Source organism: Labeo rohita, chromosome 21 (genome assembly GCF_022985175.1).
Source record: "Labeo rohita strain BAU-BD-2019 chromosome 21, IGBB_LRoh.1.0, whole genome shotgun sequence".
In the NCBI taxonomy this organism is placed as follows: domain Eukaryota; kingdom Metazoa; phylum Chordata; class Actinopteri; order Cypriniformes; family Cyprinidae; genus Labeo; species Labeo rohita.
In genome coordinates, this window is record NC_066889.1 from 11,475,552 (window position 1) to 11,497,188 (window position 21,637).

At 37.8% G+C, this 21,637-nt stretch overlaps 1 protein-coding gene across 5 annotated transcripts; it reads left to right on the forward strand.

The window, feature by feature from the left end:
- Window positions 1-465: 465 nt before the first annotated feature.
- On the forward strand, window positions 466-21,233 carry brd8a (bromodomain containing 8a). 5 transcript variants are annotated; one of them, XM_051093082.1, is made up of 21 exons: window positions 470-661; window positions 1,098-1,191; window positions 2,048-2,117; window positions 3,745-3,794; window positions 3,885-4,007; window positions 4,085-4,165; window positions 4,858-4,922; window positions 5,133-5,257; window positions 5,338-5,529; window positions 7,506-7,559; window positions 8,944-9,037; window positions 9,260-9,394; window positions 9,562-9,701; window positions 11,001-11,412; window positions 11,734-11,777; window positions 11,901-12,169; window positions 14,918-15,010; window positions 15,105-15,173; window positions 15,730-16,012; window positions 18,586-18,630; window positions 20,660-21,233. In XM_051093082.1, the coding sequence occupies exons 1-21, from the start codon at window positions 643-645 to the stop codon at window positions 20,717-20,719; spliced, it is 2,517 nt and encodes an 838-aa protein (XP_050949039.1). In that variant the 5' UTR covers window positions 470-642; the 3' UTR covers window positions 20,720-21,233. The 5 variants fall into 5 exon arrangements, with proteins under 5 accessions (XP_050949040.1, XP_050949039.1, XP_050949042.1 ...); XM_051093083.1 differs by lacking the exon at window positions 18,586-18,630 and having other exon boundaries at window positions 466-661; XM_051093085.1 differs by lacking the exon at window positions 9,260-9,394.
- The last annotated feature ends 404 nt before the right edge of the window (window positions 21,234-21,637 follow it).

Here is a 21,637-nt window from a genome sequence, read left to right on the forward strand (position 1 = left end):
TCAATACCACAAAACATAGATATTACATAATTACATTAACAACAACATTAGCTGCCAACTGTATGTTTTAAAAACACTAAAATTATGTTTTTTTTTTCTCCCCACGCACTTTTTGGGTTTTAACTGGTTCCAAAGACTTATTTATACTTTAAAGTCATTTAAAAAATGAACGAATTTTGTTTTAAAAACTTTTCACTTGTTTTTATGTGCATGATATTTTCCAAATAAAACAAATAATTGCAATGCATTGTATTTAACGTTCCAAAAATTGCATTACATGACATAAAACATGCTAAAATAAGCACTAAGATTTCATTCACAACTGAATTTAGTAAGCAGGAGAAAATAACATGCGAATACAAAATATTATTATATATATATATTTTAGTATCATATTGCAAACAGCGCATTATCCAATGACTGAAGTATTACGAAAATGTACTTCATATACGTGCAAAACGCTGCTCAAATGATAGACTTTTATAAATTCAGTAAACATGTGACTTAACTACATTGGGGTTACGCAGATCTTCGGAGCAAAATGATTGTTGGAAAATTCACACCGGATATGCACATTTACATTTGATAGCCAGACACTTGTCATGCCAAAGGAGCAATAGAAAACAGTCCAGTCATGACAAAATGGCGAGCGGAGTTGGAAGTGAGTATTGCTCTCTATATTTTCATCATACACATGCATGTACGGCGTATGTCCTGCATGGGGCGGAGGGCAGATTATAATTGATGCATGTCAAGCGCATGCATAATGGATACAGCGGTGCGCGTGCATAGGTGTTGCGGGATTCGACACGCAGAAGTCATGATTACAATGACGCTCATTGGCCGAATCGCTGGACACAAAATGACACATTTATGACTGGCTTTCGTGAGCACATCACATTTCTCTTCTGTTGGAGGAATGTGAGATGCCGATGATGCGTCGACCATCTAAAATGGCCCCGTTATTAGTTGTCAAACTGCCCACCCACTCTTGTATAATGCGTCCCGCAACGCAACACATACATATGTGCTTAAATGCTGTTTAGTCTCCAAATGCATTCTTCTCTTTATATTCTGGCTTTTTTTTCCTTGGACAGAACATAAATTGCTGTTGGGCCCAACAGAGCCATGGTCAATTAGGGAAAAGCTGTGCCTCGCCTCATCTGTCATGAAGAGTGGAGACCAAAACTGGTGATGTTTTTATATATCATTGCATTAATTCAGGCCCCTTGACTTCTCCAGTTGTATGTGATGAGTAGGGAGTAATCATAAGGATTATTTTATTTTTTAGAGCTTGGCATAACTAGGAAAGTGTTAATTCAGTAGTAATAAATAAAAAAATATGTTTACTTGCTTTGCCTTATTTTAATGCTGAATGTACGTGTATTTTATGTATAAAGTCATTTATGGTATGCAAGACATTTACAAAGCTTAAATGGTATTTTCGTTATAAAATAAATAATTGCACAATTGCATATGTGACTCTGGACCACAAAACCAGTCTTAAGTCGCTGGGTTATATTTGTAGCAGTAGCCAAAAATACATTGTATGGGTCAAAATGATCAATTTTTATTTTATGCCAAAAATCATTAGGAAATTGAGTAAAGATCATGTTCCATGAAGATATTTTGTAAAATTCCTATTTGAAATATATCAAAACTTAATTTTTGATTAGTAATGTGCATTATTAAGAACTTCATTTGGACAACTTTAAAGGCTATTTTCTCAATATTTTGATTTTTTTGCACCCTCAGATTCCTATCACTATTCTCATAGTTGTATCTCAGCCAAATATTGTCCAATCCCAACAAACCATACATTAATGGAAAGCTCAGTTTTAAAAATGGACCCTTATGACTGGTTTTGTGGTCCAGGGTCACATATTTCTTTATACCCTAAAATAAATTATGTGGGAGTAATAAGCACCAGCAGGAAACTTTCATTCACGCCTGATACAGCTTTAATTTCAGTAAAGCAAATCTGTCTTTTTTTATATCAGCCTAATTTAACATGCAGCATCACAGTCATGGGTTTTGTACATTTTAGGGTGTCTGTGAGCCGAGCCATTAAGCCATTTGCAGAACCTGGACGCCCTCCTGACTGGTTCTCTCAAAAGGTATTGGGAGAGCAGTAAAACAATCCAATGACATGGAAAGCTTAAAGCGATAGTTCACCCAAAAATGAAAATTCTGTCGATAATTACTCACCTTCATGTTGTTCCAAACCTGTAAGACCTTTGTTCATCATTGGAATACAAATTAAGATATTTTTGATGAAATCAAACACGTTTAAGGTCCAGAAAGGTAGTTATTTGGTTATTTGGTAAAGGTAGTTGCTGTTTTTTCAGGGTCAGAAAGCTCTCACATTTCTTGAAAAGTATATTAATTTGTGTTCTGAAGATGAACAGGTTTGGAACGACATGAGGGTGAGTAATTAATGACAGAATATTAATTTTTGGGTGAACTATCCCTTTAATATGAGAAAATTCACATTTAAGGATCATACATTTGATTATTGCTGAAAAATGTGATACAGTCTAAGTCAAAAGTTTACATACCTTTCAGAATCTGCAAAATTATTTTATCAAAATAAGAGGGATCATATAAACTACATGGAATTTTTTATTTAGTACTGACCTGAATAAGATATTTCACATAAAAGATGATAACATATAGTCCACAATAGAAAATAATAGCTGAATTTAAAAAAATGACCCTGTTCAAAAGTTTACATACACTTGATTCTTAATACTGTGCTGTTACCTGAATGATCCACAGCTGTTTTTTTTTTGTTGTTTTTCTAGTGATAGTTGTTCATGAGTCCCTTGTTTGTCCTGAACAGTTAAACTGCCTGCTGTTCTTCAGAAAAATCCTTGTAGTCTCACACATTCTTTGTTTTTTCAGCATTTTTGTGTATTTGAACCCTTTCCAACAATGACTGTATGATTTTGAGATCCATCTTGTTACACTGAGGACAACTGAGGGACTCATATGCAACTATTACTGGAGGTTCAAACACTCACTGATGCTTCAGAAGGAAAAACGATGCATTAAGAGCCGAGTGGTTAAAATTTGAATTTGAAGATCAGGGTAAATTAAACTTATTTTGTCTTTTGGGGAACATGTAACTATCTTCTGTAGCTTCTCAAGGGCAGCACTAAATATATGATATTTGGGCAAAATAAGAAAAATGTGCACATCCTCATTCCGTTCAAAAGAGGTCCGTTTGAACCTTCTATAATAGTTGCATATGAGTCTCTCAGTTGTCCTCAGTGTGAAAAGATGGATCTCAGAATCATACAGTCATTGTTGGAAAGGGTTCAAATACACAAAAGTGCTAAAAAAACAAAGAATTTATGGGACCTGAAGGATTTTTCTGAAGAACAACAGGCAGTTTAACTGTACAGGAGAAACAAGGGACTCATGAACAACTATCACAAAACACAAAAACACAGCTGTGGATCATTCACGTAACAACACAGTATTAAGAGTCAAGTGTATGTAAACATTGAAATAGGGTCATTTTTATAAATTCAACTATTATTTTCATGTGGACTATATGTAAACATCTTTTACATGAAATACCTTATTCAGGTCAGTACGAAATAAAACATAACATGCATTTTGTATGTTTCCTCTTATTTTGGTAAAATAACATTTTAGAGATTTTGCAAGGTGTATGAAAACTTTTGACTTCAACTGTATATAACACACTTTCTCGTCCTTTTCTTCACTGTGTTACAGCATTGTGCTTCACAATACTCTGAGCTCCTGGAGACAACAGAGGCCCCAAAGTGAGTCCACTTCCTGTTGATTTGCATTCCAACATCTACTCCGTTCCTGACAGCACTAAATGGTGAGCGTATATGTTTTCACGTTCACAGGAGAAAGCGGGGTGAAAAAGGGGAGGTTGTTGAGACGGTGGAAGACGTGATCGTTCGCAGGTTGACAGCAGAGAGAATAGAGGAGTTGAAGCGACTGATCAAGGACACACAAGAGAAGCACAGGTACCAAATATTCACATGCTTACGTAGACCAACACCTGCCATCTGCTGACTGTAAATATATAACTGTGTCCCTTAAGGAAACTGAAGAGAGAAACTGAACTCATCCAGGCAGGACATCTGGACATTAAACTTGAGGAGCTATGGGAGGAAATTGTACGGTAAGAATCACTCTACAAGGTATATCCTTTCTATCTGCTTTAAATATACAACATTTAAAGGGATAGTTCACTTAAAAGTAAAACTTACCCCATGATTTACTCACCCTTAGACAAATACAATCAAGTTATATTAAGTTATATTAACAAATGTCCTGGCTCTTCCAAACTTTATAATGGTGGTGAATGGCTGTTGATTTTTTTAAGTCCAAAAAAGTGCATCCATCCATCATAAAAAGTACTCCATACGGCTCCAGGGGGTTAATAAAAGCCTTCTGAAGTGATTGAATGCATTTGTGTATGAAAAATACAAATATTTAAAACTTTATAAAGCATAATCTTTAGCTTCCGCTAACAGTCATACGTGCATACATGAGAAAGTGGCGTTCCAGTGAATGGCGTAGAAAGTAGGCGTAGCGTAAGCTCCGGTGAGAATATGCTAGTCTCATGAAAACTAAATTTTGTTTACAGCAAAGGAAAACCAGTGTCCTTTTGGCTTATATGACATTTTTCCTTACAAATCCTTGTTTTGTATTTCTAATTCATTATTTGTGTTTTATTTTTCTCTCTCCTCTGCCCTTTGTAAATAGTAGCTGAGTAAATAATTACAGAATTTTTATTTTGGCAAACTGTCCTTTCAAGATTGCAAGTGGATGTTTGTCAGTTTAGTGATTCACATTCTGTATGTCCGTTAGGAGCAGAAAACAAGAGGAAGAGGAAGCTGAGGTGAAAAGAAAGGCCACAGATGCAGCATACCAGGGTATATAAAGAAAGCCCAGAATGTGTCATTAGCATTGTTTGGTTTAGTCACATTGTCTTACAGAGGAAGATTATTAAAAATACGTATCGAAGCATTTATCACATAATTTTGCAAATCTGAGTTTCCATATGAGGCAAAAACAGTTGTTCATAAATGTAGTTTCACTTCATAAATGCTTAATTTTAAGAGCTGTTTATCTTTTCTTTTCAGCCAGGCAGGCAGTGAAGAACACTCCTAAACGTGTGCCCAGTGTGACAGTGCGCTCCCCGTCTGGGGCCTGCTCCCCGAGCCTGGATTTTCCTATTGGAGATCCATCTGAAGATCCTAGCACCACTGTGTGTTTCTTTGTTTTGAATTTTTATATTTTAGTTCTGTAATTGTCATGTATTTTAATAATGATCCCTCCCTGTTGCAGGGGGCAGGATCAACAGTGTTTGTGCCTCTGACGGAGCTGCCAGGCCCTGGAGTGGTAGAGGCGAGTTTGGGGTCTCTGCTAGATGAATCAACACAGAAGAAGCTTTTGGGTCAGAAAATCACGCCGCCTCCATCTCCTCTCCTGTCAGAACTACTAAAGAAAGGCAGTCTTCTTCCCACCAGCCCGAGACTGGTGAGCATTCCCTCATATATATTTAGAAATCAGTAGGCCTGCATGGAATCTGCATGTGAACTACAGAAATCCAAGGAGATTAATTCACAAAGTTTTACTCATATCGTGCCCATTATCCACCTTTTTCTTCCTGTAAGAGAAGAAGCAGCCATTTGTAAATTTTATGGGTCTGGCTTGTGGTCAGCTGCATCCAGCTATTTGTAGCTGTACAAAACAGCTTGTTTTGCTGCTTGATATTGTAAACTGATGTGTCTTACCATATTATTTTAATGTACACTGACCAAAATTATAAACGCAGTACTTTTGTTTTTGCCCCCATTTTTCATGAGCTGAAGTCAAAGATCTAAGACTTTTTCTATGTACACAAAAGGCCTATTTCTCTCAAATATTGTTCACAAATCTTTCTAAATCTGTGTTAGTCAGCACTTCTTCTTTGCCAAGATAATCCATCTACCTCACAGGTGTGGCATATCAAGATGCTGATTAGACAGCATGAATATTACACAAGTGTGCCTTAGGCTGGCCACAATAAAAGGTCCGGGGGGGTCTGAAAACCAGTCAGTACCTTTTGTGACCACCATTTGCCTCACACAGTGCAACACATCTCCTTCGCATAGAGTTGATCAGGTTGTTGATTGTGGGCTGTGGAATGTTGGTCCACTCCTCTTCAATGGCTGTGCGACGTTGCTGGATATTGGTAGGAACTGGAACACGCTGTCGTATATGCCAATCCAGAGCTTCTCTAACATGCTCAGTGGGTGACATGTCTGGTGAGTATGCTGGCCATGCAAGAACTGGGATGTTATCAGCTTCCAGGAATCCTGTACAGATCCTTGCAACGTGGGGCCGTGCGTTATCATGCTGCAACATGAGCTGATGGTTGTGAATGAATGGCACAACAATGGGCCTCAGGATCTTGTCACGGTATCTCTGTGCATTCAAAATGCCGTCAATAAAATGCACCTGTGTTTGTTGTCCGTAACATTTACAGTTACATTTACATACATTTATTCATTTAACATACGCCTGCCCATACCATAAACCCCACCGCCACCATGGGCCACTCAATCCACAAATTTGACATCAGCAAACCGCTCACCCACACGACGCCATACACGCTGTCTGCCATCTGCCCTGTACAGTGAAAACCGGGATTCATCTGTGAAGAGAACACCTCTCCAAAGTGCCAGATGCCATCGATAGTGAGCACTTGCCCACTCAAGCCAGTTACGACGATGAACTGCAGTCAGGTCGAGACCCAGATGAGGACGACGAGCATGCAGATGAGCTTCCTGAGATGGTTTCTGACAGTTTGTGCAGAAATTCTTTGCTTATGCGAACAGATTGTTGCAGCAGCTGTCCGGGTAGCTGGTCTCAGACGATCTTGGAGGTGAAAATGCTGGATGTGGAAGTCCTGGGCTGGTGTGGTTACACGTGGTCTGCGGTTGTGAGGCTGGTTGGATGTACTGTCAAATTCTCTGAAACGCCTTATGGTAGAGAAATAAACATTCAATTCACGGGCAACAGCTCTGGTGGACATTCCTGCAGTCAGCATGCCAACTGCATGCTCCCTCAAAACTTGCAACATCTGTGGCATTGTGCTGTGTGATAAAACTGCACATTTTAGAGTAGCCTTTTATTGTGGCCAGCCTAAGACACACCTGTGCAATAATCATGCTGTCTAATCAGCATCTTGATATGCCACACCTGTGGATGGATTATCTCGGCAAAGGAGAAGTGCTCACTAACACAGATTTAGACAGATTTGTGAACAATATTTGAGAGAAATAGGCCTTTTGTGTACACAGAAAAAGTCTTAGATCTTTGAGTTCAGCTCATGAAAAATGGGGGCAAAAACAAAAGTGTTGCGTTTATAATTTTGGTCAGTGTATTATCTTAACTATGAACACACTGTTTTGTAGTGCAAACAGTTTTACGGTTTACTGCATGTTGTTATTCTTCTCGTTTCCCTGTAGCGGCTAACGTCTGGCAGGCTCACCCATAGGCTTACTTCCACGTTAAAGAAAAAGGTGGATATTTTGGCTAATTTAATAATATTTTTAGCCAACACAATAAGATATGTTTAAAATGGTATGATAATTAAATCTGTTCTGCTGGTTTTGAGTGAAGAGAATGCAGAAAAATGTGCACATTCTGTATGTTCAAAAGTTTGGGATCGGAAAGATTTTTAAATATTTTAAATTATTAAAATAAGACTATTTATTATTCAGTGCTGCATTTATTTGATAAAATATAGGAAAACAGTGAAATATTATTGTAATGTAATTTAACAATAAAATTTTCAATTTTAATATATTTCGGTGTAATTTATTCATGTGATGCAAAGCTGAATTTTCAGCATCATTACTTCAGTCTTCCATGTCACATGATCCTTCAGAAATCATTCTAATATGCTTATTTGCTGCTTAAGAAATATTTCTTATTATTACCAATGTTAAAATGTTGTGCGGCTTTTTTTATTTTTTTTTAAGAAAACCCTGAGATATTTTTTGAGGATTCTTTGATGAATACATCTGCATTTATTTAAAAATAGAAATATTTAGCAACATTATACATGTACAGTCAATTTAATGCATCCTCTCTAACTAAAATATAAAAAATACATTCATAAATAAAATAAATACTGATCCCAAACTTTTGAACAGTAGTGTAGTAGCATTTACTTGTGCCTTAACCATGATAAAGTCGCAAATTAATAAAGTGAAAAAATAATTAAACTAATAATAATAAAATAAATAAATAAATAAAATAAAAGCAGGGTTCCTACGATTCTGAAAAACACAAAATTTCAGATATGAAAAATCTTTAAAACTAATAAAATATTAAAAGGTCATGAAAAAAAATGTGCCAATTTTAATATTAATTTGGCTCTTTTTGAGAGCAATCTCTATGACAGCATTTTTAAAATCTTTATCCATGAATTACTTTTTCTTATTTTAAACACTAAAGATGACATTTTGAAAAATTTGAAAAGCTGAGCAATTGTTGGTCCCCATTTACTTCCATAGTATTACTTTCCATACTACAGGGGTCAATGGGGACCAACCACTGTTTGGTTGTAAATTTCAACTGTTTGCCAGCATTGTTCTGAATATCTTCTTTTATGTTCAACATAAAATAGAAACTCATACAGGTTTGGAGAGACATGAGAATTAGTAAATATTGACAAATTTTTGATTTTTGGTGAACTATCCCTTTAAGTGTTAGAACTCTTTAAAAGTGATATAATTGTTTCTTCAACATAAATCTTAGCGGGTTTGTTTTCATTGTGGACAAACAAATGTCTTGTCACTGGAAGCCTGTTGGATCATCTCTTTTTAGGACTGTTGGATTCTTTGTTAATAGTTTAAAAAAAGTTTTTGAGTCAAATCTAAAAAAAAATCCTTATTGCAGGCAGTTGAGGGAGAATCTCCATCCAGTCAACTTACAGGAAGTCTTGATAATCAGATGATGACTTCTTCACTACCTGCCTCTCAGGCAGCGACAGGTATGAATTCATACACATACAGCAAGTCTAGCAATGCCACAGATTTGCATCTGAGCAGGAGAAGCGAAGTGACAAATTCTGTACCATTAGATTATTTGTTTTCTGTCTTCGTGTATTAGTCAAAATACGGTATCTCTTCCAGCTTAATGCCTAGCCTGCTTTCTCTGTGCACTGTGTGTGGGTACGTTGTGCTGCACTTGTGTTTGTACGCGTGTGTCCCAGGTGCTCCCACACTGTCTCGTCTGCTGGAAGCTGGCCCCGCCCAATTTCCCTCTCAGCTGAGCTCATTGGCCACTGCAGACTCTGTCCCCAGCGCTGCCGCCTCTGCAGTGGACACCGCTGCCTCGCTCAGCACAGGTTTCTAGATTCTAGACACTGTCTTATCCTTCACCCATCTTCAGTTTGTAGCTGATATGTTTAATATTTAGTACCTTTGTTAGACTGTTTCTTGTTTGTTGGATGTGTTGTAATACAAATGCGAAAGTTGATTAGTGGGTTTGATATGTTTGTAATACTTCAAACAGGAAGTGATGGAGTTGCTAGTGCTTCAGTGGATAATAAGGAGGCGGTTTTAGGGGAGGAGGACCTGGTGACTGTGTCTTATATGGCAGAGGAGCTGGACTTAGAGACAGTTGGGGACATTATAGCCATTATTGAAGAGAAGGTAAATCAGACATGCATTTTTATCATGCTTTTTTAATTATTAAATTACTCACCCTCATGTTGTTCCACACCCGTAAGACCATTCATCTTCAAAACACAAATTAAGATGTTTTAAGAACTTTCTGACCCTGCATAGACAGCAACGCCACTGACACATTCAAGGCCCAGAAAGGTAGTATATTAAAATGACCCTGCTCACAAGTTTATATACACTTTGGTTCTTAATACTGTGTTGTAACCTGAATGATCCACAGCTGTGGGTTTTATTTTTTTTTGGTTTAGTGATAGTTGTTCATGAGTACCTTGTTTGTCCTGAACGGTTAAACTGCCCTCTGTTCTTCAGAAAAAATCCTTCAGGTCCCACAAATTTTTTTCAGCATTTTTGTGTATTTAAACCCTTTCCAACAATGACTGCATGATTTTGAGATCCATCTTTTTACACCGTGGACAACTGAGGGACTCATATGCAACTATTACTGAAGATTCAAGCGTTCACTGATGCTCCAGAAGGAAAAAAGTCATTAGGAGCTGGGGGGTGAAAACTTTTGAATTTAAAGATCAGGTTAAATGTAACTTATTTTGTCTTCTTGGAAACATGTAACTATCTTCTGTAGCTTCTGGAGGGCAGTACTAAATTAAAAAAAAAAAAAAGATATTTAGGCAAAGTTTTCACCCCTGGCTCTTAATGCATTGTGTTTCCTTCTGGAGCATCAGTGAGTGTTTGAACCTTCTGTAATAGTTGCATATGAGTCCCTCAGTTGTCCTCAGTGTAAAAAGATGGATCTCAATATCATACAGTCATTGTTGGAGAGGGTTCAAATACACAAAATGGTGAAAAACCAAAGAATTTGTGGGACCTAAAGAACAACGGGCAGTCATGAACAACTCTCACTAAACAAACAAACAAAAACAGCTGTGGATCATTCAGGTAACAACACAGTATTAAGATTCAGTTGTATGTAAACTTTGGAACAGGGTCATTTTTATAACTTCACCTCTTATTTTCTCGTGTCTTTTTTGTGTGAAATATCTTATTCAGGTTAGTACTAAATAAAAAATAACATGCATTTTGTATGATCCCTCTTTTGTTTTGGTTAAATAATTAACATTTAGCAGATTCTGCAAGGTGTATGAAAACTTTTGACCTCAACTGTATAAAACATTTAGCTAGTTTAAACTTGTTGGCATTATAGAAATACACAGTTATCCATTAAACCATCACCACTCAAATCTTTCTGTCTGCCTGACGTTTCTTGCATAGTCCAACAACAAAAAAAAGAATTATCCTGTGTTGACATAGGGTGACGAGAATGCCGAGGCACTGGATGCTGCGGCAGTGGAAGCCGCTCTGTCTCTGTGTGAGGACACGGGTCACAACCTGTCAGGTACCTGGGAGCCCAACCCCTTCAGGCCCATTGGCCCTGAGCCCTCCAGCACTTCAGAGGACCTAGACCCACATTCCCTGCATCTGTTAGAAGGGAAGCGAGAGGGTCCTGACATGTGTGTATCCGGCAGTGGTTGCGCACAAGGGTACACAACCCTCTCCACCACTGTCCCCTCGGTTCCTCAAGACCCTACTCCGACAGCAGGAGCGCATTCAGACCCACTTGCCCTTAGACCGGAGCACACTGATGAAGCCCAGGAAGGGCAGCCAGAATCACTGCGTGCTGTGATCAAAAGCGAGACTGACGAATGGACACCGTCTCAATCAGGTATTCTGTGCTTGCGTTTACACTAGGGGAAATTAAAGCAATAGTTGACCCAAAAATGAAAATTCTGTTATTAATTACTCACCCTCATGTCGTTCTAAACCCCTAAGACCTTTGTTCATCTTCAGAACACTAATTAGGATATTTTTGATGAAATACGAGAGGTTTCTGATCCTGCATAGACAGCAACACAACTGAAATCTTGGTTGCATGTGATAATGATCATTTATTATCTTGAACCATAGTTTACACACACACGCACACACACACACTTGAAACACAAATTCTGTGGTACGAACTCACAGATGTTCCATTCTCTTTCAGATACACGGTCAGAAGATGACCCTGTGATAAAACAGCACTCAAAGGTGTGGTGATGCTGTGACTGTCTGCTTACGCTAACACATAATGTACCACCCACGAGTACACATAGTCCCGGAAACCATTAACTCTGCCCTTTTTAGTATTTTTTTTACACTCCTCGTTAACAGGAAGTAAAAGAGGAGGAGGAGGCCGTGAGTGATGCGGAGGAGGGCAGTGTGTCGGAGATGAAAGCTGGATTAGAAGGGGATGGAGTCGAGGATTGTGGGGGAGAAGAGGACGGAGATGGAGTTTATCTCTCCGAGCCAGAGGGGGAAACAGAGTTGGATCCTCCGGCCAGCGAGAGCGAGGACGGCTACAGTATGCATACAGCATCCTCTTCCGTACAGCTCCACACAACTGCGGACTCCATTCCCAGCAGCCCTGCCTCCTCACAGTTGTATGTGCCGAAGCTATACACGATTAAAAGATTAGTTCACTTCCAGAATCAAAATTATAATTTATATATAATTTACTCACCCCCGTGTCATCCAAGGTGTTCATATCTTTCTTTCTTCAGTCGAAAAGAAATGAAGGTTTTTGAGGAAAACATTCCAGGATATAGTGGACTTCAATGGGAGTCAACAGGTTGAAGGTCCAAATTTCAGTTTCAGTGCAGCTTCAAAGGGCTCTACAGGTATAAGGGTCTTATCTAGCGAAACGAGCGGTCATTTTCTAAAAAAAAACAAATTTATATACTTTTTAACCACAAATGCACATCTCGCAGTAGCTTGACTTCATGCATTACGTAGTCATGTTAAAAAAGGTCACAAGTGACGTAGGCGGAAGTACCAACCCAGTGTTTACAAAGTAAACATGCAAAGAAAGTCAAACGCCTTTTACAAAAAAAGGTAAAACAATGATGTTGGATGATTTTGAAGTTGGAGTAGAAAATGCCCTACCTGACCTTTTCAAACCGAAGTACAAAGACGAAGAACTAAACGCACGTGACCTTTCCAATGTGACTAATGTGTGAAGTGCTAGTGCAAGACGAGCATTTGGGGTTAAAAAGTATAATTTTTTTTAGAAAATGACTGATCGTTTTGCTATATAAGACCCTTGTTCCTCGGCCGGTGTTGTGTAGAGCCCTTTGAAGCTGCATTGACACTGCAATTTGGACCTTTAACATGTTGGTTCCCACTGAAGTCCACTATGTGGAGGAAAATCCTGGAATTTTTTCCTCAAAAACCTTCATTTCTTTTTGACTGAAGATAGAAAGATCTGAACATCTTGGATGATATTTCATCTAGGAATTTTTTTATTCTTGAAATGAGCTAAGCGTTTGTTTCTGATGATTATGATTATACTTCAAATATATTTAAAGGAATAATTGACCCAAATTGAAAATTTGTTGAAAATTTACTTCCAGGCCATCCAAGATGTAGATTTTTGTTTCTTCATTGGAACAAATTTGGAGAAATGTAGCATTACATCCCTTGCTCACCAGTGGATCCTCTTCAGTGAGTGGGTGCCGTAAGAATGAAAGTATGAATGAGTCCAAACAGCTGATAAAAACATCACAATAATCCACAAGTAATCCACATGACTCCAGTCCATCTGTTAATGTCTTGTTAAGCAAAGCTGCGAGTTCGTAAGAAACTAAAAAACAATCAAAGCATTTTAACGTTTAACCATTGCTTCTGGCCAAAATATGAGTCTGTAATCCATAATAACTCTTCCACCAGTGGAAAAAAGTCCATCTTCTCTTTTTCTCTCACATAAAATCCAGAAACATATTTTTTTAACTAATTTGGACTGTTTTCGCGTATAAACGGTGCTTGATCTGTGCGTATTTCTCTTAAAACTTTTTTTCATGAAGAAAGCAAAATTATGGATAGGTGACTGGAAGCAGCAATTTGAAGTTTAAAATGCTTAATCGTGGTTTAGTTTATTACAAACACGCAGCTTTTCTTTTCACAAGATGTTAAGTTATGTACTGGAGTTGTGTGGATTACTTGTGGATTATTGTGATCTTTTAATCAGCTATATGAACACTCATTCTCACGGCATCCATTGTAATGATGCAATGCTAAATTTCTCCAAATCTGTTCAGATGAATATACAAAATCATCTTGGATGGCCTGGGAGTGTGGAAAATTTAAAGGAGAAGTCCACTTCCAGAACAACGATTTACAAATAATTCACTCACCCCCTTGTCATCCACGGTGTTCATGTCTTTCTTTCTTCAGTTGTGAAGAAATTATGTTTTTTGAGGAAAACATTTCAGCATTTTTTCTCCATATAATGGACTGATATGGTGCTCCGATTTTGAATTTCCAAAATGCAGTTTAAATGTGGCTTCAAACCATCCCAAATGCAGTTTCAACTATCGAGGAAGAAGAGTCTTATCTAGTGAAACAATCGGTTATTTACATAAAAAAAAAAAAAAACAATTTAAATACTTTTTATTCTCAACCACTCGTCTTGCCTTGCAGTCCTTGAACTCTGTGTGTTCTGACTCAAGTTAGATTATGTCGAAAAGCTCCAATCATATTTTCTCCCTCAACTTCAAAAATCATTTAAAAATCATCCTACATCGCTGCAGAAGTACCGACCCAGTCTTTGCAAAGTGAACATGCAAAAAAAGATCAAACACCCTTAACAAAAAAGGTAAAACAGTGATATGGGAGTGAGATGGGAGTTTTTCGACATACCCTAACTGTCATGAACAGGAACAAAAACAGTCCAGGCAGTAAGACAGCTGGGATTAAAAGTATATGAATTGTATTATTTTTATTAAAATAACCAATCGTTACTCTAGATAAGACCCTTCTTCCTCGGCTGGGATCGTTTACAACGGCATTTGGGATCGTTTGAAGCCGCATTTAAACTGCATTTTGGAAGTTCAAAATCGGGGCACCATATCAGTCTGTTATATGGAGAAAAATGCTGAAATGTTTTCCTCAAAAAACATAATTTCTTTACGACTGAAGAAAGAAAGACATGAACATCTTGGATGACAAGGGGTGAGTAAATTATTTGTAAATTGTTGTTCTGGAAGTGGACTTCTCCTTAAATGTTTGAGTGAATTGTTCCTTTAATACTTACTATGTAAATTAGTCACATCAGACTTGGTGTAAACAGACTCTTACATACATTTATTTAACATGCTATTATTACATAATGCTCTTATCTTCATCCTCCTCAGCTCTATCTGCAGCGAAGATCAAGAAGCGATTCAGGCTCAGAAGATCTGGAAGAAAGCCATTATGTTGGTGTGGCGAGCAGCAGCCAATCACAGGTGAGAGACCCTGCCCCCTTTTTATCTAACTCATCAGAAAGCCCAGTTCTGCACAGCCAGAATGATTAAACTGATAATTGGTCATTTTAAACAGGTATGCAAATGTCTTCCTGCAACCAGTGACGGATGACATCGCCCCTGGTTACCACAGTATTGTCCACAGGTGAGAACGATTTGTTGACGGTAAATTCAGAGGTTTGCAATGAGGAATCCAATGGACCCTTTACAAAGAGTTTGATCAACAGACGATCTGACCAATCATATATCTAGCTCGGAATCTGGCATTTTTATCTGACAAACAAACCAGACAGGAAAGTGATTCAGCGTTGGTAGACTTGAACTTGAAAAAATGGTGTGTACTGACTGAAATTGACACAAGATACCTTCTGATGTTCATTCATGTTTATTTCATGCTATAACTAGTAAAGAGGAAGAGATTATCGGTTTATGTGTTTGTTGTGACACATTAAAGAGACACAAAATGGTTTTGATTTTTTGAATTTCTTTAAAAAAGGACAGTATTTGAAAGCTGAGATTCTGTTTCATACCTGCTCTGTCTTGTCTGTCGACGCAAAGTCAGTTTCCTCTTTGCTCCGTGATGTATTTTCACTGCGTGAGAACATGATATGTGGCGTGAGATGTTTTGAGATTAAAAAAGTTGAAGGAACAATGAAAATAAATTTCAAAAAGTAATTACAGTGACAATTTTGGGTTCTTAGGCCAATGGATCTGTCTACCATCAAGAAGAACATTGAGAATGGGCTGATCCGCACTACAGCTGAGTTCCAGCGCGACATCATGCTGATGTTCCAGAACGCTGTGATGTACAACAGCTCGGACCATGATGTGTTCCACATGGCCGTGGAGATGCAGAGGGACGTTCTGGAGCAGATACAGCAGTTTCTGGCCACACAGTTGATCATGCAGACCTCGGAATCAGGCATCAGTGCCAAGAGCCTGCGTGGGAGAGACGCCAATCGCAAACAGGATGCCAATGACAAGGTGGGGTGCTTTATATGCTGCAGCACTTTTAAACTTTTGCGCATTTCATCAGAAGATTCTGGATCACTAATGTTAATCGCAGCTTCACTATAAGTAGAGAAACTGCACAGATGCAGGTAATTCACACGCACAATCTCTCTCTCTCACTAATTACCATACTCTACTCACCCTCATGTCGTTTCAAACCTGTAAGACCTTCTTTCATCTTTGGAACACAAATTAAGATATTTTTGATGAAATCTGAGAGCTTTCTGACCCTGCATAGACAGCAATGCAAATGACACGTTCAAGGCCCAGAAAGGTAGTAAGGACACAGTAGTAGTTCATGTGACATTAGTGGTTCCACCTTAATTGTATAACGTTATAATAATTTTTGTGCAGAAAGAAAACAAAAATAATTACTTTATTCAATAGTTTCTTCAACACATTCATAAGAGTACCATGACAGATGCGTGAGTAGAAATGATTGTAAAAAGTCGTTATTTTTGTTTTCTTTCTGCACAAAAAATATTCTAGTAGCTTTTAGGGTTTGGAACGACATGAGTGAGAGTAATTAATGACAGAATTTTTATTTTTAGGAAACTATCCCTTTAATGCAGTAAGTATTGGGCATTAAATATGGAGTTGAGTTTAAAATATTCTCTAATGTGAGAAGAAAGAAACTGCTAAGTGATATGAAAAACATCACATTAGATGTCTAAATTTGGTCAGTCCAATTGAGTCACACCTTTCTGCAGATCATTAAGTTTTTACAAACATTTATGAAACCAGATCTTTCTGTTCTTGTCTGTGTTAATGCAACATCCACCTTTAAACTGCTTTTGCACAGGGCCTAAAACTAATTTTTTGCCACACCTGCCGATGGCCAGTGACAAGAGAAAATTTACCAGCCCAATTTTTTTTACCAGCCATGAAGTCTCTTTTTGCAAAAACAGGCAGTTATTTAATTGTGGTGTAAATACTACATTTTCGTGTCAATCCATGTTCATATTTAGTGCAAACAATGAGCTATAAAGGAGAAGTCCACTTCCACAACAAAGATTCACATATAATGTACTCACCATCTTGTCATCCAAGATGTTCATGTCTTTCTTCAGTCGTAAAGAAATTGTTTTTTAAGGAAAACATTTCAGCATTTTTCTCCATATAATGGACTGATATGGTGCCCCGATTTTGAAAGTGCATTTCCAAAGTGCAGTTTAAATGCGGCTTCAAACGATCCCAGTCAAGGAAGAAGGGTCTTATCTAGTGAAACGATCAGTTATTTTCATAAAAATAATACAATTTATATACTTTTTTAATGTCAAACGCTCATAGGGTTTGTCAAAAAACTCCCATCTCATGTTCTCCCTCAACTTCAAAATCATCCTATATTGCTGTTTTACCTTTTTTGTTAAGGGTGTTTGATCTTTGCATGTTCACTTTGCAAAGACTGGGTCGGTACTTCTGCAGCGATGTAGGATGATTTTGAAGTGATTTTTGAAGTTGAGGGAGAAAATACGATCGGAGTTTTACGACATACCCTAACTGTCTTGAGTCAGAATACACAGAGTTCAGGGAGAGCAAGGCAAGACGAGTGTTTGAGATTAAAAAGTATTTCAATTGTATTCACTAGATAAAACCCTTCATCCTCAGCTGGTATTGTTCACAACTGCATTTGGGATCGCATTTAAACTGTATTTTGGAAATTCAAAATCGGGGCACCATATCTGTCCATTATATGGAGAAAAATGTTTTCCTCAAAAAACACAATTTCTTAACGACTGAAGAAAGAAAGACATGAACATCTTAGATGACAAGGGGGTGAGTACATTATATGTGAATATTTGTTTTGGAAGTGGACTTCTTTAATTCAGCATGTCCAGCACTGCAAAAATAGACTCGCTGTACTGCTGCAGACACACTGCTCCTGGAACACACTGCCGGACTGCAACCGTGTGCAGTATGAGTGCTCAAATCCATTTACACGAGCACAGTAAAAAACGTACCGCACACGGCGTACAGTATCAAATACAATCCAGTCTCTCTTTTATCCATCGTCAGTGAAACACCATCTCTCGCTAAAACACGAGAACCGTCATAACATTCTGATTGGGGTTACGCCGTTCCATTCCGTGTCGCCACATTCTCAGGTTATGAAGAATGAAAGAGGGGAAAAGTTAATCTTCTGAAGTAAAGCAGCAATATCTTCTCAGGTAAAAGTTATTAGAACCTTGTCTAGGGACAAGCTAGACATTACACTGCTCTGACCTTATCAGGTCGTTTGTATCCTATTATTCGCTTATGACAAAACAGCTAACCAGTCACGATGATCTCATCTTCAGAAAAAATTATTTTATTCGCTTATGTCAGAAACAGTGCATCTTTTTAAAAACTGGCTGTTGTTCTCACTACATTACACTGTTATCATTCGTAAAAGTTTTACCCTCCAACTGGCGACTGACACGGTTACATATATTCGCCAATGCCGAATTTGGTGCTTGGCTAGTGTTAATTTTAAGCCCTGCTTTTGCATTTGATTGTGCAATCGAGGCTCTTTTATTTCTCTGACGCTGACATTTGTCCTCATACAGGACTGTGTTCCCATGGCCTCTCCTGCATTCCTTCTCTCTCTCTTTGTAAGTATCCTGTCTGCTTCTTCTACCCCCTATCATTGCTGTTTTTTACTGATATTTTGAAGAATGTTTGTTACCAAACAGTTGCTGGTAGCCACCAACTTCCATAGTAGAAAATAAATAAATACTATGAAAGTCAATGGCTACCAGCAACTGTTTGGTTACCAGCATTGTTTAAAACATCTTCTTTGATGTTGAACAGAAGAATAATGTTCATTTTGGGGTGAAGTTAGTCATTTGTTTTTTTTTTTTTTTTTTGAGAAATCACGCTTTTGCTTACTGGAGGCTACTGGCAATTTTTACATACCATTTTATTAGATTTTATGTTCAGTTTGACATTTAAAAGTGATCTGGAAAAGCTTCTGTAAAAAAGTGACTAGTTTTAAATGGAACCCTGGGTATTATGACATGTATGGCTTAAAATAACATAAATGATGTCTCTCACTGAAATATGTTGTAGAAAACCAATGAAAGATTTACGTTATTTTAAAAAATCCACATCGATTTATACATATTTTGGACTATGGGGGGCGCCATTATGACACGAAAAGTTGTGCTCGGTGAGCTACTGCCGGTTCCTGTTGCTGTTTTTACCGCAACACAATTCAGAACACGCAACTCTTAAAATAAAATACTTATGCGATGACCACAGCTACTGAAAGTAGCTACTGAAATCGATTTTCCCCACAAAGAGTCGAAATCTGAGAAACTCCTTTAGTGGCTGCGACGTAATGACAAGCGTCGGCATGTTTACATCCTTCGTATCGCTAGGTAAAGCAGTGAAGACTTACATCGCTTCTCTTGTTGTTCTTCGACCGAAAATTACAACCAAAAGACCACACTATGTGGCATCATATCAGTATTTCATTTTCCAAGTTGTGTTGAGGTAAAAATAGCAACAGGTAGCACCAGTAGCTCACTGAGTGCAGCCATTTCACATCATTGAAATAATGGCACCCCCATAGTCCAAAAAAAGCATTTTTTTTCTCAAATAACAAGTCTTTCATGGGTTTTCTGCTACATATTTCAGCAAGAGACATTGTTTACCTTATATTAAAGGAGAAGTCCACTTCCAGGACAGAGATTTACAGATAATGTACTCACCCCTTGTCATTCAATATGTTTGTGTCTTTCTTTATTCAGTCGTAAAGAAATCGTTTTTTGAGGAAAACATTTCAACATTTTTCTCCATATAATGGACTTCTATGGTGCCCCGAATTTTAACTTCCAAAATGCAGTTTAAATGTGGCTTTAAACAATCCCAAATGTGGTTGTAAACGATCCCTGTCAAGGAAGAAGGGTCTTATCTAGCAAAACGATCAGTTATTTTCATAAAAATAATACAATTTATATACTTTTGTAATGTCAAACGCTCACCTTGTTTCGCTCTGCCTGAACTCTGTGTTTGTTCCGGTTCATGACAGTTAGGGTATGTCGAAAAACTCCCATCTCATGTTCTCCTTCAACTTCAAAATCATCCTATATCGCTGTTTTACCTTTCTTGTTAAGGGTGTTTGATCTTCTTTGCATGTTCACTTTGCAAAGACTTTGTCGGTACTTCTGCAGTGATGTAGGATGATTTTAAAATGATTTTTGAAGTTTTTCGACATACCCTAATTGTCTTGAGCCAAAATACACAGAGTTCAGGCAGAGCAAGACAAGACGAGCGTTTGAGATTAAAAAGTATTTAAATTGTATTTTTTTAATGAAAATAACCAATCGTTTCGCTAGATAAGACCCTTCTTCCTTGGCTGGGATCATTTACAACTGCATTTGGGAAGTTCAAACTCTGGGCACCATAGCAGTCCATCATATGGAGAAAAATCTGAATTGTTTTCCTCAAAAAAACAATTTCTTTACCACTGAAGAAAGAAAGACATGAACATCTTGGATGACAAGGGGGTGAGCACAATATCTGTATATTTTTGTTCTGGAAGTGGACTTATCCTTTAAGCCACACAAGTCTTAATACCCAGGGTTCCTTTTAAAGTGACTTTGACAACCATCACCGTGACTCATTCCCTCTCTGCAGGACGGGGGCACCAGGGGGCGACGCTGTGCTATTGAAGCAGACCTGAAGATGAAGAAATAAGCAGCCAGTGGGTGGATTCCTTTGAAACGCTAATAAGCAACTGAGTGATGAAGACAGCATAGGACAATCTGTCTGAATATTATCACTAACAGCAGAGTTCATGAGGGTTTCACTGGACAATAATGGGACTGCCTCAAAATCTGTGCATATATGTGTCTGTGTGTATGTAATTTTGTGGGGTGTGTGTTGTGTAGTATTAAAGATTTGTTTTGTGTACGAATAGTGCCTTTACAGGTATTGACGAATGAGCAGGAATAAACCTGACGAAAGGACGAAACATTTAAATTGAAATGCCTTCTTATGCGAGAACGTTACTGACATTTTATCCTCTTTTCACTCTCTGCCATAATGCTGTATTCTTGTGTCATTCCAAACTAATTTTTTTTTTTTTTTTTTTAAACTTAGAGAGGTTTTAAGTAATGTTCACACTGCTTTCTTCCATGTAACAGATGAGGACCAAGGACTTCAAAAGCTCAAAAAAGAATGAAAAAAATAAAAAAGCATCATGAAAAGAGACCATATGACTTGTGTACTATATTCAAAGTCTGAAGCCTTATTGGTGTGAGGAACAGTGTAATGACAATGTAACTGCTGTAATGACAAATCTTTTCTTCTAGATTGTGGGAGAGAACTGAATTAAACAGATAATGGAAAACAAAATGTAGGACAGGAACATGGTTCAATCCATTGGCTGTTGACTGGATGGAGTCAGATATGAATGCAAGCTTGTGGTCGATTGTAAAAAGGGCTGGAAAAGAGGCTGAAGTCGGTTCGAGCTGATTCACTGGAAGACTGAGCTGTGACATTTTAATTAAAAATGACGAAATCCCAAAAGAAAAAAAAAATCAATACGAATGGGAACAATAATCTACTAATCTGTTTTTATGCTGACTCTAAAGGTCCTTGCACAGAGAGTCT